An 18,970-nucleotide genomic window follows, 5' to 3' on the forward strand; every position below is an offset into this window, starting at 1 on the left:
AGCAATTGGAGTAAAGTGCCTTGCTTAGGAACCTATGCAATAACTACCACTGACCCAAAAATATTTTAAACCACATCATACTGGTTGCATGTCCAGCATAATAATCACTGTAACCATGATTCTTAAGGCTTAAGTGACCGTGGAGATGACAAGAGAGAGAGAGAGAGAGAGAGAGAGAGAGAGAGAGAGAGAGCAAGAAAAATGCCAATATATACAACAACAAAGGAAAAAAACCAATGGAGATAAGATAGGGTAATGCAACTAAGAAGCAAATTTACAGAAAGAAAATGCTTGCTTTTCAAGTGGGGACAATGATAACACTGAATGCTGAGGTAAAGATTTATTTCATAATACAATTTCAAAGCAATGCTACGAGCACAATATACATGTCATGTCAAAAAATTAATTCTCTATCACTGAACGATGACGGATAAAAAGCTGCCCATTCCTAAGATACAAATTCCTTGTGCTTTGGCAAAGGTTGTGTGATTATTCCAATTGGTCACAATTATCATAATTAAAAGCAGTAAATTATCATTAAGTGGTCTCTGGTATCAATCTAAATAACATAATATTAATTTCCTTGATTTGATGAGAATGATGTGGATCCATACTGCAATTAACAGCATCACAGAAAAATACAAAGACAGTTATGATTCATAATGGTATATATCATATCAACAAGAATCACAATATGCTCTCCCCATTGTTAATGGCAATTTGAGAACATGAACAGCTATTTATACTTTCTATACATTACTGTAGAAATGAATCAAATAATCACTCATAATAACAACTGCCCTGACTCCATGCCACTTTGTACTCCGACATAATCATAACTGTGATCATTAACTTAAAGTTTACTATTATGACAGCTTAATAAAAACATGGACAATAGTACATTTTATCACAATGTACAAAAGTGTTGAAAAAAATGCTGTATTTATCAGAATATGTACATGTACTAACATTTTCCCCCTCACCACCAGAATGTCTAGACAATCTCTGAACACAATACAGATCATTTTGATATAATGCCATGCATTTGAATGTCTATCATGGAAAATGGAATAAGCAACATACAAAACATCCTGTGCATCTCCAAATGCACTGGTATCATCAACAAATACATATCAAAGTGGGCGGCACAGTACTGGTATTTGATACTTCTGAATGGCAATACAGCAGTTCATCAATAAAAAAACAAAGTTTGAATATAGGCTTTGGAACAATTAGCAATTTTTTTAACGAGACATTTAATGAATGAAATAATTAAACCAGTACAACAAAATACTGGATGTCTGGAACGATTTGAGTGGTGGCCCTCTGATTAAAATATCACCAGTTAGCACTATATGTAATATGGTTTTTACCTTGTAATAACACATAAAGACAAGACTCTCCATGTATACACATGCACCAATATTGACAAAATAACGTACTTGCACACATAATCATACTTTAGTAAACACAAAAAAAGATTATCACATACAAAACAGACTTGAAATTACTCTTAACTATGGCTGCTTCAATATCACAGGTAGATTTTCTGCCACTCTGACAGACACATTTCCACTCAGTGAAAAATAATATAATAATACATTAAAGGAATTTTAAATGAAGAATAATCATAAAATTTGTTTGCACTCTTCTCTTAGCCATTTACAAATAACAGCATTCAAAAACTGATGCATTTCACTATATATATATTTTCAATTTTTTTTTTAAAAAGTTTTTTTTTTTTCTTCTTTTATGGCTTTTTTTTGTAGGGTATTTTTATAATTCACTGTCATGAATGGCATAAATAAAGACTTTCATATCAAATCTACAATCTACGATGAGGTTATTTATTACACAGATGACTGTAACCTTTCTGACAAGATGAGCTGGCTAGCGTCAGAGAGATTCACCCAGGCACCTGACAAGACTAATGGAAAATATCTGAAAGACATAATTACTTCAGGAGAAGTAGAAAAATAAAATGTGCTGTACTTCTTTGAAGCAGTGAGCACCAAAATATTTGCATCAATCACTTGATGCCTGCTTCACTCTCCCGCACAGACCAGCTCAAGGAACACATAAGAAGCAAAATATACAACTCCAATCACTAACTAACCCGCATGAGAGATCATTAGAATGCATCTGGGGGAAATAACATTGTTTGATTAATAATAAGTTACATTGTTCCCCCCAACATATTGCCAAGGAAGTTATTTGTAGCATGGTCATCAATAGACCACAATCCCCCTGACCCACTCCCTATCCCACTCCCAACCCCTAACCCCGATCTGGTACCTCCCCCCTCCCCAATCCCTCCCCCTCCCCACACATTCCCCACATTCCCTGGAAGTGGATTACTGAAAGACACATTTGGATTAGCGGCTGGTGCAACAACTTTCCACGATGGATTTCCTAACCCATCATTTCGATTAGCAAGCTGCCCAGTTTGGCGGTACATTGCAGGTGAGACTGGTTGGGACCACTGACTAGGGACTGACATGGCACTTTGATTCTCGACTAGACGAGCAGCTTCATAATCAGAAACAAATTCTGCAACAATTGTGGTGTTGCCAAGCACACAGGTATTGAGTGACTTCTGCGCTTTGATAGCCTCCTCCTTACTACTGTACTGAACCAAGGCTGATCCATGATTAAGGAACAGATAAAATGCATGCAGTGGGCCATGCTGCATACACAGGGTGCGAAGGGTTGATCCATCGATCTGAAAAAAGAAAATGAGCAGAAATAATTCTTAGCAATATTTCAACTGTTCACTTTAGCTCAAGTATCTTGATAAAGGGGCATCGTATTCTTTGCATTGGTACTTGGCACAAGCAAGCCGACTGCAAATGAATGAAAACACGTTAACTAAGACTAAGACCATGTACAATTTACACATTCACTGCAAATGCTGGGAAATAAATACTCCAAAATATAGTGGATAAATAAAGATCTGTTCCCTTTGCATTCTAAACAGAACTGAGGCCCACAGTCTATTTAACTCCTGGCACCACATTTGTGTGTCAGGAGGTAGTTCTGAGCTAAGTAGCATCAAGGTCATGTAAGATAAACCAAAGAATCTGGACTTTACACTTGCATTACAAGACACTGAGAAAAAAACCTATTTTTCTGAGACCAGATTTTTTTTTAACACCAAAATTTGCCCATCATCAGAATTAGATTTGGTGTTCAGATATTATAATTTTTGGCCTCAGTTGTAAGGCAGAATGATCTGAACTGCACATAGGCAAACCTTTGCAAAAAGTTGGACAAGTTTGGGATTTCAAGTAAATAGTGGCCAGGACATGAAAATGATGGGTCCAATAAGCAATAAATAAATAATAAAAAAAAAATATATATTTAAAAAAATTATACTCATTTTTTTTGTATTACTTGTCTGCACATGCACGAGCAAAAGAGCCAATAAAAGAACAAATTTTCTAACATAACTAGGCATCAGGTTAAACAGAAATCGCTTGAGCACATTATTTGGATGAATTTAGAAGCAGCTCCCAAAATTTGTTTCCTACTTGTAGTTCAGGTGAAAATGACAAAAATCTCCTGGGGTTAACGAGTTAAACTGATTCTGCAATTATACTAGCGTGGTCTCCTTTTTGCAAATTTATCATGTAAATGCTTATAGCTTATGTTAATGTACCTTTGCTGTTATTACTCCACCTATCAAGCTCATTCCCAATGAAGTCTGATAGTGATGGTTCCCATGAATGTCATTCTACTTTGTAGCATTCTGACAACCAAATTATCAGACAGTGAAGGTTCACAATTTACCCTGCTAAACTGGTATTAACCAGCATCTTTTATGGAGTGTGCAATAAATCGGGAACACAAGGTACATTAATCCAGCCTCAACGTCCAAGCCACATACATTCCAAGATTCACCCTGTTCAAATTTGGTGGCAACATGTAACTGGGTAATTGAATCAACATCTCCATCAACAGTGAAGCACAGATTACAAAATTATGCTCTGGTTGTGACCCAGTTTAGTGTGCAATACAGTTGTATCTAAAATTTAGTCCTTTGCTTCCTTTAAAGTTTAAAAAGCAGGTCCAATATGGTAACAGGGTATTGGGCATTAAAAATTTAACTAAAACTGAAATTAGAACAGGAGTGTTAATAGTATGTAGTGCTTTCTTCATTAACTGTAAATCAATCGCAGGTGCAATACAATAGTGAAAAAATATATAATTTATTACCATTTTACAAAATGTTGTGGAAAAGCCCAACTTGCCCAATCTGCTTTAAACTGACCTCGACTTCATCGAGTTTAGGATATGCATAAGTAAAATGGACATGTATACAACCTAAATATGAAAGTTTGTCAGGTTAAAAGTTAAAAATATCCACACCAGAATCTTTGGTCCAATATGGCAAACTTGAGTAAGGTCTTGTCAATACAAAGTTGTATGATGCATGTGAAATCCATCAAACCATGGTCAAGGTTTCTGCAGAAGCCAAACTGGAAATTTAACTAATTCTAGGTCTTGTATAGAGCTGCTTTACTACAATCATTAAGGTGAGCAGCAGGCATAAAAGACTGGAAATCAAAGGTGCAGAGATTTAATCCACATCAAGCTGCCAACCAAAGTAAGTGCAATTAAACAATTTTATGTAATGTCAGACTGTGCACATAAATGACTGGAGATCGAAACTCTCTAGGTTTCATTATATAAAGTCCAACTATGTCCAGTAAAATTATCTTTTGTAAACTAAACAAATAGATGGATATTCATTACTATGGGACCATGCAGTTACTTGAGCACGACTTGTATAAACAATATCAATGATATACACACACACACACACACACACACACACACACACACTGGAGACCTTGACCTTTGACCCCAAGACCAACATAATTCTTTCTTATCCCAACTGTGTAGAAACTATTTTCTTCCTCCAGGAAGTAACCTTTTAACCCCCAAATTGATAGGAGTCATTGTTACAAGTGTAAGCCCTCCATAAGTTTTCTAATTGAAAATGATGAACTCTAGTTTCTGTTTGGAAACAAAAAACGGTTACATACAACCATATGAACACCACAGTAACATGATATGCTTTGCTTTACAGAAACCATGGTAGCTAAGCTGGTAGTGTCAGACTCGTAATCCAATGGCTGCATGTTTGATACCTGCCCAGGTCAGCTGACTCAATGTCCTTGGAAAAGGCTCTTATTAGCAGTTTCCAAGGCATACTATAGCTATTAATGCGTTTAAACTGCCATTAAAACCAACAAAGACTTTTATTTTATTAAAATTGCAGGCATATAAAAATACATCCAGGACATTTTCAGTATCATGTTCATGCAATGAACATTTTCAGGCTCTTGAGGCAAGGACCTCTTACACATAAATATTACAAAATAAATATGAGACTCTGAGTTATTTAGCTTTGTGGGTACTTGAATTCTTGGACTGGGGAAGAGGTTCTATTCTATCCCAAGAAGAGCAATTTTTTCTTTGGTGTTAAAACTAGGCAGCTTGAAGCATCCACAAAATCCATTAAAAATGGTACATCATGAAAAATAATAAATTCACACTAGTTATAATTCTTTTTAAAGCAGACGTTTTCATCTGGTTTTCTAATTATTTTTTTGAGCGAGTGATGGTAACAAATTTACAACTGAGCTAGACATCAAATTTCTTGCTTTTTCATGAACATTATACGATCGTGTAATCTGCTATTTTCTGCAAATGATTGTATCCTGGAAATCTAAAATATATGTGACTATACAATACTGAAATGCAATCATCAAATCTCAAGTTTACCTGTGGTGTAAGGTTCTTCAGGATGAGAAATTTTGATGCACTTGCTGTGCTCCAAGAACCTGCAATGTAAAAGGTGAAATTCCCTTACCTTCTATCATCTTGATTTTACAGATAAACTTGCACAGGTTACACACAGGATTAAGGCAAGCTGTGCAAGTACAGCCAGATAAAATTCTGAGAAACCGGTTTTGTAAAAGTCTTGCAGACAATAGCATTCTCCAAAATCGTAAACCAAGACAAACTTGAAGTTAATTAGGTGCTATTTTGCATCCCCCAAATTCCCCCTCTATTCTGAACTAGTCTGCACAATCAAGATGCCAATAATGAAAATAAATACAATTACTGCATTTCTTACACGTTTAAGGTACGTTAACAACAATATTTTACACGATTTTTTACATGCTGCCTTTGGTAACACAAATTTACATAAAAATTTTATGAAAAGTTTTGAATTAAGAACTAACCTTGTTGAATTGAGGCAGGATCGGTCCTTGGCCCAGCCCAGGAATGTTGCCGATTGAAGCCTCCTGTTCCAGTCCATCCAGACTTGCCACCTGATTGTAGTCCAGGTGGTGGACGAGACAGTCCTCCCCCAGTTGAAAGCCCTCCTTTCTGCTGCCCAAGTGGTGGGATCCAGACATCAGAAGGGAAGTTGTTGAACGAATCAGAAAGGCTCATGGATCGATTTGTCTGTGTTGTGGTTTTAGACAGCCATGGCGAGTTGCTGTCCTCCGTGTTGGATGAAGACTTGGTCAGTGACATGAGATAGTCATCTTTAATGGTGTTGACACTAGGGTACTGAGAGAAGCTTCCTGGAGTGATGTGTGGATCATCCTCTACGCTTTTGGTGATTCCAGTCCATGGCTTCCCTGGTATAAACTCGGGGATTGTGTCATTGATATTCAATACTGAGGTGGATGTGATGCTGCTGCTGCCACCGCTACTAGTTGCAGTGGAAGTGGCACTGGTGGCTGAAGCAGTACTGTTTGTTGATTGAGATTCTTTATTGTTAGAGTTTTCTTTAGAGTCAGTGCTCTGACTAGAAGATGTTGTGGATGGGGCACTGGTAGTGGGCCAGTTCTGGGACGTTGTGTTTGTAGTGGACCAAGTTTGATCACCGCCCATGCCAAGTTTAGTTAGGCCAAGATCGCCAAAGCCTTGCAGATTAGGGTTGGAACTAGACTGATGAAGAGTTGGTTTGGAACCAACAGCTTTGTTCAGAGTACCCTGTTCACCTCCTGTCATTGAAACCGAAGCTGCACAGCTTACGGGACTTCCATCCGACTCCTTCTCAGGTGTGGGACGTTTCCATTGATTAAGACGGGACTGAGATGAAGATATGACCAAATTACCCATATCTGGTTGGATGTTGTTCAGCGGCTCATCTGTGACTGAGGACGTGTTTTGTTGCTGTTGTTGTTGTGCTTGTGGCTTGAGGAGGTTATTCTGAGCCTGAGAAATTTGTTTTTGAAGGATAAGGATTTGTTGTTTAATGCCATTTATTCGGCCTGTGACCTGTTCTAGATGCTGGCGCTGGAGTAGAGGGTTTTGACCCATCTTATTTTGCTGTAGCATCTGCTGGGTGGTGACTTGTTGCTGAAGCAGCTGCTGGTTCTGCAGAAGCTGCTGTAGCATGAGGAGGACTGTTGGAGGGAGTTGCTGGTTTAAAAGTTGAGGGCTAATAAGACCTGCATGAACAGCCATGCGGAGCTGCTGTAATATCTGCTGCTGCGCCATTTGCTGCTGATTCACCTGCTGTTGCTGCACTGCCGCCACATTCTGAGTGGTGGGCAACTGCCCACGAACCTGACCCTGAGGTGGTTGATTAATGGAATTCTTTTGTTTTTGGAAAATAATACTGGGATTACTAACATGATTCAGACTAGACTGAGGGAGACTAGGAGTCTTGAAAGAATATTGATTTGGTAATTGTGATTGAGCATTAGGTAGTGGAGTATTTTGCATGGAATTAATATTAGGCACAAATGAATTGCTGTCAAACTGAGTATCTGATATGTCTGATTCGTTTGAACATAGAGTCTTGTGTTTTACACCATTAAGGAATACATCCATGTCATTGTCATCTTTATTGGCACTAGCACCTTGACGTCCATACAGATCAGCTGAAAAACAAGAATGATCGATGTGTTAATTAGAAATGTGACCACCCCTCTTATTGGAGTGTTACAAGCAGAAAAGATAAAATATGCAGCACAATCTACGCATTTATGAATGTGCAAAAGAATATTCGAAAGGAATTTAAACAGGGGTCTTTAAAAAAAAACAAAAAAAAAAACAAACAAACATGGAACATGGACACTTGATCGTCCACAAATATTTTCCAGAAACTGATGTCATGTCCATTTATTTCTATCCTTTTAATCTAATTGCTGAGTACTGAAACCATCTAGATATTTTGGGAGAAACTCCAGCATACAAACTTTGGTAGCATAACTAATTCTTTTCATGTTCATACGATAACTAAGTGCAGCATGAAAGTTTGTTGTTATGAACTTCGATCTTGATGTCAGGGATAGAAAATTACTGAATGGACTTCAACACAATGTGGATAAATCATAATAAATCTGATAGAAAACAAAAACATAGTTTTTTTGTGCAATGGTATCATTCAAGGTATTCTTCATGTGTGAAACGAAGATGCTGGAAATTGCTACAGCCACAAAAACTGGCATTATATGCAATTATCAGATAGTATCCCGAATATATCCAATGTCTTTTCATTTGGAGTGGAGTGTGGGTGTGAAAACAGTTTCCTTATTTCTAAATACACTCCTTTTATACGATGAAAAATATTAAGAAATAAATAACTGCTAATGAATAAAGATAAAACTGCATATATCAGTGAAGACGTTAGAACCAAATGCTGAAATCTATATGTCCTCCCTCTACAACCATGGCATGTGGAGCACAAGTGCATAAAAGTCACTTGTCACATGCTTGTGAGAAAATGATATCCAGCTATCTTTCCAAGTACTGTTCAGTGAATTGGTCTGAGGTTTAAATATTTGATAAAATGACTGTTTCATTGGAATTAATAGAAATGAGACACCCACAATGCCAAGGAAGGAGGAAAAAAAAGTCTCTTTACTGAAGTGGGTGTCCTATATATTTAACAGTACAATGGAACAAACTGGGAGTCTATATACAAGCTCAAGTGTATTTTCTGAACCCCATGCAACGCGGTGGTTGTGGGAGTGGAGGATTAAGAAAAAAAAACAAAACCTCCACCATCTATCCACATGTCTGACAGAGCTGCCACAGCGGCTCACAGAGAACTGCTCTGCACACCGTGCTTTCTTGCAGTCACTGAGGATGACCACCAGAGTGGGCGTGGTCTCTCTTAGATTGGCGTGGCTTACTGTGCATGACCCTTGCAAGTATGTGCCTTAGAGGTTGAGAGAGTCTGTACATTATTATCAGAAGATTTTACACATTGCCTAATTCTGATCAAGATTTTGATGTAATTGATGATGCCAAATCAAATCAAATACCTCGAAAACTTAATACTACTGTACTTTCTTCATTTACAAAAGGCTGATTAACATATTTTTGCAAGAAGTTTATGCTTTTACTTTTATTCTAAGAAATCTTAAACTTGCGCAGACTTCACAAGACACTGTTGATCTTCTCTTGATTAGTACAAATTTATGCTATAATTTAAACATGAAAAGTAATCTCAAGTTTGCACATTTCAATTCCATGACACCTGCTTCTGTTAAAAAAAAAACACAACAAAAAACAAAACAAAAAGCCAACTGAATTTACACTCAATTGCAAACCACAAGTTTAGTTCTTGAAAAGTAATGACCGTCACGAAACTAAATATACATGTACACCACTTGAACTTTTGTGTGTGTATGTCTGTGTGTGTGTGATTATGATTTTTAACCTAGCTTTAAAAAATTTTCAGTCATATTGCTACGATGTCTGCAGTGTGGCAGTTTATAGTGATGTCCAGCCCTGGGGCATCATGTCAGACATGTAGCATGATGTCCCACCCAGTCACATTATCCTGACACCAGGACAACAAGTCCTAACACTAACCTCTTAATGCTGAGTGCCAAGCAAGGCAGCTGTTAGTACCATTTTTGTAAGTCTTTGGTATGACTTGGCCGGGGATTGAACCCACAACCTCCCACTTCCGAGACGGACGCTCTAACCACTATGCCACTGAAGCGGTAGAACTTAAGTTCAATTCTGACAGCATTTCACTGTATGGGATGGTATGTTACTTTGTTTCTTTCTGATTGAGACATTTTTACAATTCTTTCATGCATCACAAGATAAAATTGTTTTAAATTATATAACCCTTTGGAAACTTGAATGGTCTCTCTCTGATAAAGAACATGGTTTTAAAACTAGCATCAGAAACAATGTCAATTTCAGTGTGGGAAAGGCAAGTTTCTCACTGATCTGACCTCAGCATATTGTTGAAATGAATAATAATGCAGAAAATTGTCAAATCTTAAAAATTCAAGAAATTTAAGGCATTCTGCATGGTTGTATCCACGTGTCCTATTATTTGATCGTTCTTGAAAGGAAAATATAAAAACGAAATTTGTATAATGATAGCAACAACAAAAAAAATCAATCATATGGATGCAGTTTCCTGTTTGTGATTATTGAAGATTTGGCCAATAAGAAAAAAGAAAATTTAAAAAAAAAAATGAAAAAAAAATAAATATGCAAACCAATTTCTTTCAATAGTCTTTAGCAGATTTCTGTATTTGGTATACTGCTCTGCAGTTAAAATGGATTCAGTGGAAGACATGGGATTCATTCCTCATCCCTCTCGATGAAAGGATAAGTGTCAAATTTACATTTTCTCTCACATGGCTTCAAGGAAATAAAAGAGCAGCAGTAATACCAAGTTTGGTCTCTAAATGAATCTCAAACAGGTTTAGTGCTTTCTACTGCTTATTATGGAATCCTCTTCTTAACATGAAACAAAAGCTTCAGAAAGCATGCAGTCCATTCGTCCAATTCCTATACTTGTTCATGTATACTATATTGATTACAAGAAGTGTGACTAGATAAACAGAAAAGATGATCCTTATAGGGCTCTTGCATCTCAATGTTGGGCCCCAACAAAACAAGATCTGTGGTTTCTTCTTGATGTAATTTTCAAAGCAATATCCACTCCTGATGTTATATATGGGTCCCCCATTATACACGTCTTTCAACTACATACTTGACATGACTGGAATCCAAACCTTGACCAAGTGATGGTCGATGGTCATACTTACACATGAAGAAAGAAAAAAAAAGACAAGATGCTCTTACACACATATAAATTGGCAATGATACTGCTGACAACTGATTAAAAAAAATATAATCATAATATACTCACAAAGAGCACTCTGGAGGTTCATGTTGTTACTGATCAAAGCATGTTGGGCATCATCCTTCTGGAAAAAAAATTTAATGCATACAAGTAATTAACAGGCTTTGCATATAAATGTATACTTGCTGTGTAAAATTTGTCAGCATTTTTAAAGAAATGTAGAAAACTTATATTAAGCTTTGTAGACATAAAAAACTTTTCCCCATCGTAAAGGAAATATATTAAATGTGAACAAATTGCCTGGGTGCCAAGATTTATTAGTTTCTACAATATTTTCACAGTGCACAAATTTGTTTAAAATTGTTCATATTTAAACCTCAATAACAGCAGTAAGGCCAAAACCTGATCCTATATCACAGATGCAAATAAGCCAAGTATTTGCATACTGTATACACACAAGAATGGACTAAACTGCATGAACACTAGTTTAAATGCCTTCATATTACAACAACAATTCCATTTTAAACATCTAGCCACAATTTCAATGATACAAGGACAACCAAAAACACCATTTATTTTACAATGGCATATTCAACCACTATAAACTGTGCCATCAAGACAAATTGTTTCATGCACATTTGAGATGACAGCACTTAAGCCATTTTGAGAACATTTGCTCAAATACAGTCACATGACCACACTCATCCCAAACCAGTCTTGGTCACTTAGCCGTCTGATGCATTCTAAAATACATGATAAACATCTTGAAGAGTAAAGAATTTGTATTTAAAAAAAGATCTCAAGCTCCCAACCTTATTATATTTATAGGCTAAACTCTGCTATATAGTTTACAAATGTAAGTGATTTTATGCAACAAACATCATTTTGTCCATTTAAATGGTGAAATTGAACTCAACTTAGATCAACCATTGTAATAAAAAAGTTCAATTCATAATTTGGTGTCAATCCTTGTAGTCCTCAACTGTTCTAACAATAATGTTCAATTCATAATTTCGTCTCAATCCCTGTAGTTCTTAAATCATTGAGATGAAATGATTTCACAACAAGACATGATGTGATACAAGCATTTGGAAAAGACTAAATATGATTTTGGAATAAACCATCAAAAGAAAACGGGTTAGATATGAAAACAATGCACCTATGGGCTGATGACACTAAACAATTAAATTTTAGAACATTACAGTCATCCCCTTCATCCCACTCTTTCTAAAGTATTGGAGATGCAAAAAAATCTAATACCAGGATCACAACTTTACACAGTGCATATGACACAGTATTATAATGCACATGACACAATATTACAGCCAGAAAGTATCACACACTGATGGATTTGATTGGAAAAACAAATGATTTATAATGAAAGAAATGACTAATCTTCTTTGCCTACAGCTGTATGTTGTTCATTTTGTCACTGAAGTAGTCTTCAACAAAGCATTTCCTATACCTAAACCATGCATAACCTGCAAGTGATCCTCAAGAGAATACTTCACATTGCCATTATAATTTTTTTAACTTGTTAACAGACGACAATGCTTTACTCTATGAAAAGTTTGCTAACCTTGAAGCCCAAATCCATCAACTGCTGAAGCAGACGACTTCTCTGTGGAGGTTGACCACCACCTGGGAACTTGCCAGAAAAGTTCTAAAGTGAAGCAGATAATGACACTGTACAAACTGATTGGAACTGTCTGTTCTGTGCCATTTTTTAAAAAATCTCTTAAATCTGTTTCAGTTAATTGAATAGTTACTTTCGAAAAGTCAGTTACAATTGGTAAATGCAAAAATCAAATTACAGGAAAGTAGATTATACAACTCAAAATGATACTCTGCTTGGAGAACTGCATTTTTTTTTTAAAAGAAAAAAAAAATATTGCTTTCAGATGTTATAATTCAATTATTTTCCCTGGAAAAAAATGAGAAAAAAAAAAAAGAAAATATTGCTCTCGGATATTATAAACTTTGATTTTCCCTAGATAATAGAGATTTACAAATGAGGAAAAATAACTAGAATAAGTTACAGCAACAACAGAATGTACCTATACTGATGATTCTTCATGCTGAATAACTTCACATACATGGAAGATAACAAATAAAAGCATTATAGTATACTACTATTTTTCACTTTAAATAAATTGAAACACCAATTATAGCTAAGCTGCTTAAATTAAGCCATAAATGAATGACAAGGAACCAAGAGCAGATATATCCTGATCAAATTCAATTCAAGTTGTGAATATTTATCTAGATGACTTGACACGTATTTGTGGGGAATGTCTGAAATGTTCCAAAAATATCCATGTATACCTTGAGACTATCTCTCTTATTTCTGTTCCAGCCAGTGGCACTGTTCCAAGAAGAGTTAGCCTCCTGAGTATCATCATTCCATGTTCCCATGTCTGCATCATCCCAGCCAGCCTCTTCATTCCACAGCATACTCTCCTGCAGGAAATACCAGCCCCACATCATAAAAAGCCAGTCCTACTAAATGCATGGACTGCACTACTGACCGACTGATTGCCTTTTATTGAAGGCTAATTTTGGGAGAGGATCTGAACATTTTCCAATTTAAACTTTCTTTCCTCACAAAAACTCACTTGGAATTTGCCATCAAATGTAAACTTGTTAAACATTAATTCTGTTGTATAATAGTTTTACTATCTTGTCAGTAATTTTGTTTAATGATTGATTACCACCGGACCTTTTATATTCTTTTAATACCTGGAGTACAAAATTCTACAACAAAACATGAAGGACCGAGTTGCCTTTCTTGTATGCTATCTGTTCACAGACCTACCTTTCACTAACTTTTTGTCTTCTCTATCTCTTCACTATGATAATACACACATTCATCTTGTAACCTCTGTATAGAATGCCTTCAAGATTATCTACCCTTGGTTCCAATATAAAAATAATGCACTTTATATAGTATTGGAATGTGCACATACAAAAGAAAATGTGTACACATTCATGCAGCCTTGGTCAATGTAAGATATAAATTAGCCAAAAGCAAGACAAAATAATTTAAGCAAGTTGCAAGGAGTTTAAGTATTCTAAATAGAAAACTTGCCATCAGCAACTGCTATATGTTCAACTAATTTATCCCGAGCAGTTAACATGCACTGATGTTTGATTTTAACAGTAAAATGTGAAAATTAATGATCTTCACCTTCTTTTGTCTTGTCTGAATTTTATTACATTCAATTCCAAGTCCCAAATAATTAGATATAAATAGCATGGGCAGAATTGAATAGCCATTATAGTTGAAAAGTATTATCACATGATCCTTTGACACTTTCACAATACAAAAAATTAAAGCTGAATGGATGCATGCAGTTTATTTGATGATTGATTAAAGACTCCAGGACAGCAGTGAAGCAATCATCTCTATTCATTGTATTCATAAAATGTCATAGAAGGAATTGTATCCATGCACTAACCAAGGGTAGATAATGTGCCTAAAAATGCCATTATTTTGTAAATGCCATCTGGATCAGTTTCCTTTGAATTTTTTTTTAAAAATCTGTCATGTACAAGATGCATCTATTCTTTTTCAGTCTGTTGATCAATCACCAATAATGTATTATCATCAAAATAAAATGTAATCATACAATAAACCTACTGCAAACAACAAGGCATTAATAGGCAACAAATAAAGGGCAGTATGAAAAAGCAAGTTAAAAACTGGGAAAAACGAAAGATGGGAGAAAAGCCTACCTTGCGGTTTGGATCATTCCAGTTCATATCTCCATCAACCCAACCAGCGTTGGGTGCTGATGGGGGTGGTTTCCCCATAGCTGGGTTCCACTGACCAGTATCTCCCCAGCCCCCGGCACGGGCCTAAAAAAATCCAACAAGAAATTAGCTGAATGCAATTGTTTTGGGTGCTTTCATATTTATCCATGAAAATTCATTTGCCCATTCCTCTTTTATAATAGAGATGTTCACCTGAAGCTGGCACTCCACTTAAAATGACTGTCTTTTTCATATCTTAATGGGAATAAAGTCTCTTTTTCTTTCCTGCATAATGAAAGTTATCTGGCGTTCCTTCAAAAAAAAAAAAAAAAAAAAAAAAAAAAAAAAAAAAAAAAAAAAAGCCCCGTGCACTGGGTTTCTTAAAATATTTAGTCCTTGAAATCAAAATTTAAGACTTCAGAGCTACGGTGCATTTTTGGACAATTCAACAGCATTGGTCACCCAAAAATTCCAGCTTTTTTTTATTTTATAAATTTCTAAGACACTTTCTTTTCTTGAAAACAAAATTATTTGCTAGTAAAATGCCTTTTCAAAATTAGTAAGGAATTTTTAATGTTTCATCTTTTATTTGATTCTATTCCTCAAGTCATTACACAGGTACATTATTTATTTTTGAGAATATCAAACTAAATTTAATATCTCTTCATTTTACCTGCTGTTGTGCATTTGCTGCCCAAATACTGGTGCCATCATCCACTTTGGTGTCTGGAGGGCCACTGGGATCTCCCCATCCTGTAGGTTTGTTCTGCCATTGGTCATCAGGTTTCATCCTCTGGGTTGGTGGTGGGTAATTGATTCCTGCTGGTTTTGGTGGCTCTCCCCAGTATGGTGAGCCATCATTCCCAGTATGTGGCGTGGACTCTCCCCAGTTGTTCCCCATCTGACTTGTCGCTGAGGCAGTTCCACCCCATGAGCCAGTCTCAGTTTTCTGGCCCCAGTTGGATGGTGGTTGACTATTCTCACCACCTCCCCAAGCTCCTATTGGCTTTTCTTGAGGAACCCCACTCCACTGGCTACCTACCGGCTCTGGTGGTTTTTGCGGTGGACCACTACTCCATCCTGGCCTCTGAGCTCCAGTTGTGCTATTCCAAACACCAGTTCCATCTTTATTTGCTTCCCAGATGGCTGTGCCATTATTGTTGTTGCTGTTCCACATATTGCTACTTGTTCCCTTTGGTTCAGCTGATGAAGAGAATTTGCGTTGTGCTTTTGGTGAGAGTTCAACATTCCAGCTGGTGTCTTGGCGTATTGGTCTCCTGCCCCAGCCTTCATGATTCTCTATGGCACGGCGGATCTCCTCCTCCCGAGGATCAATTGCTGCTGCTGCTGATGCTGCTGTGGCTGTGCTAGTAGAGGAATTAAGATTAAGTCCTTTGCCTGCTGCCTGGGCCCAGGAGCTGGGACGCTGCTGGCTTGAATTGTTTGCTGGTCCTGGATTTGTAGAGCTGGAATCTGGATTGTTGAACATGCCTGCAGACTGCTGAGCCTGTGGAGTCTGCTGTGCTGGAATGCCTTGCTGGCTAGAAGTTGTGATCCCCCAATCACTGCTGGAATTCTGGCTTGGATTTCCCCACATTGCAGTTCCAGGTTTGGACATGTCACTTGAAGAGCTTGTTGCTGCTCCCCATGAAGAAGTGAGATTGTCTCCACTCTGGGCATTATTGCCACTGAGTGATGTCGTGGTGGTGCCTCCTGGGTTCATTCCAAGATTAGTATTTCCACTCCATCCCAAATCTCCACTGGCAGACCCATTCTTTTGCTGGTAACCTGACATGGCTTGAAATGCACTTGTGTTAGTCGAATTACCCTGCTGTTGCAGTGGTGGTGGATTACTTGGCCCTGAATTTCCACGATTACCAAGCTGGGCCTGAGGTCCATTTTGTTGAGCACCACTAAAGGATACTAATCCTTGCATAGTATTGCCACTTCCCCCACTGGTTGCTTGGGACACTGACCCTGGGCCCGACATCTTGTTGGGGCCTGCTCCCTGCCCTGGAGCACCCCACCCAAACCTGCTAGATCCAAGCATAGGGTTTGAGTTAATGGAATTGTAAGTATCACTTCCAGCTGAGCTGGCACAACTTTGCATATTATGTCCTTGGTTGTTCATCGAAAGACTTGTGCTTGGAGCACTAGCCCATCCAAGAGAATTAACATTGGCAGCTGAGGAACTGGGGAAACCTACTCCCCAATTAGAATCAGGTCCACTGAAATTTGAATTTGTGCTCCACATACTGGAAGCACTTTGACCTTGCATGGCTCTTTTGTCTTGATTGTTGGTCTCCTGACTGGTGGACTGTCCTTGAGTACTAGAAATAGATATCACAGGCCCTGATTTCACAGAGGCATTGCCATCGCCATTTTCTGAGGCAGATTCGGATTTGTCACCTATGGAAGGCCAAGCTTCCTTATCATTTCTGTCGACTATGATATTGTTGCTCTTTGACTGTAACCAGGCACTTCTTCCTGAATCAGAATTGTTTTGCCAATTGCTCCCTATATCTTGGTTTGAACCATTTGATGATGATTCTGCAATATATAAAAAGTAGATCTCTTTAAAAACTGTCAGCAATGAAATGCTCAAAGTTGCAAGGAAAACATCTACATTTGCAAGTAAAAGCTGGTTTTTTAGGAATGACAAATATAAACTGGCCACCATCTGTCATCCTCATGAACTGCAATATGGCAATTACAAAATGTGGCAATTACAAAATGAACACTTTTTTCCTTACTAAGAGTATATACATTGTTTTTACTAACTAGGTCTAGGTTTATAAAACATGCATGCCTCCACTAAACATGTGCTGTACTAGCCAGAAAAATGACTGGTCATCAACATGTCAATAAAAGTATATCTACCAAATTTCATTTTTCTGCCTTGAGTGGGTCCTTACTTATGCTAACAAGGGTTTCGTCATGGAAGTTCAAATATTTGCCCAAAAAGTGGAAAATTACTCTAGCATACTGAAATTAACAACAAGTGATTTACATATATTACAGAACCTGTCCCAATTGTCACTCAAGTCAAAATAGCCATTCTAAACCCCTCCCCCATTTCCTATTTAAATGCCATGTATTTAGCAGTCACCTGTCTTCTGCAGCCAGCAGCAGCCACTGGCGTGAATCAGCAGTGACCACTCCAAGTATGCAAATTAAACACTTCTGCTTGATGAGCAAGTCAATAGTTTTGGGAAAATATATAATAGCAAGCATAGGGAGAAAAAAAATCTATAATAAGGGCAAAAGACAATACACTCTCTTGTAATTTCTTTGCCTGTTTACTATAGGGGATGAATGTGCAAGACCATCTGCATACCAACCCTAAGAAAATCATGTCACTGATGCCTCCTCATTTTCGAAAGCCTCATCAACTTCCTTCTAGTTAAAACTATCCCATTCATAATACATACTGTAACCAGAATCAACCATCTTTCTGCTAAGCAAGACTGTCACTAGTGAACAGTTGCCATATTGTCTAATTTCATGTCTGCTATTGATCATAGATAAGTGAGCCTACTTAAGTACTTCTGTGTCGGGTGAACTAAACAGGGACTTTGTTTGGTTCTCAAAAAGTAACCAATCATTTGCCCCAAGCTTTTGCTGTTTCCTGGTTACCCAGATGTATTAAAGCATGGTCCCAAATTGCAGGATCTGGACCAGATTTAATCAATGTAACTGTTGCAAAATGACTAAAGTGACTGCTGAAAGAATCACAAAATTTCTAAAATCTGTTTCTCAAAGAATATATATTTTGATCACACCATTATAACATACATTTTGCTAGATAAAGGTTCAGAGTGATCTGGTTTGCCAATGACAATAATGACATTTTAGTACAATATTTATAATAGTCAATGTTATCTTGATGTTTAATCTTCTGCAATGCAATATCCGTTAACAGCATGTAACATGAACAAATGCATACAACTATGCTAAAGTTTCTCAAGAAAATTGTCTCAAAGAAACTTTCGCAAGAAAGTTTTGCTCGTCACCAGTGATGAGAATTCAAGGACTGCTGCTTGTTCCAAGGCCAATGACACATCCAGGATGTGAGGACAAGTCTTATGTGGTGCTCTGCCAACAAGCTTCATGGGATGGATG

General features: G+C 37.2%; 1 protein-coding gene across 2 annotated transcripts; it reads right to left on the reverse strand.

Moving 5' to 3' along the window:
* Window positions 1–325: 325 nt before the first annotated feature.
* LOC149802873 (uncharacterized) lies at window positions 326–17,398 on the reverse strand. 2 transcript variants are annotated; one of them, XM_089952319.1, is made up of 8 exons: window positions 15,522–17,398; window positions 14,831–14,953; window positions 13,421–13,555; window positions 12,675–12,758; window positions 11,162–11,219; window positions 6,255–7,913; window positions 5,791–5,849; window positions 326–2,722 (listed from the first exon to the last, which is right to left on the reverse strand). In XM_089952319.1, exons 1-8 carry the CDS (start codon window positions 17,124–17,126, stop codon window positions 2,177–2,179), a joined length of 4,269 nt encoding a protein of 1,422 aa, XP_089808445.1. In that variant the 5' UTR covers window positions 17,127–17,398; the 3' UTR covers window positions 326–2,176. The 2 variants fall into 2 exon arrangements, with proteins under 2 accessions (XP_089808445.1, XP_089808446.1); XM_089952320.1 differs by lacking the exon at window positions 13,421–13,555.
* Window positions 17,399–18,970: the final 1,572 nt, after the last annotated feature.

The sequence above is a fragment of the Sinohyriopsis cumingii genome, chromosome 3 (assembly GCF_028554795.1).
Source record: "Sinohyriopsis cumingii isolate HCF-2022 chromosome 3, ASM2855479v2, whole genome shotgun sequence".
Classification (NCBI taxonomy): Eukaryota; Metazoa; Mollusca; class Bivalvia; order Unionida; family Unionidae; genus Sinohyriopsis; species Sinohyriopsis cumingii.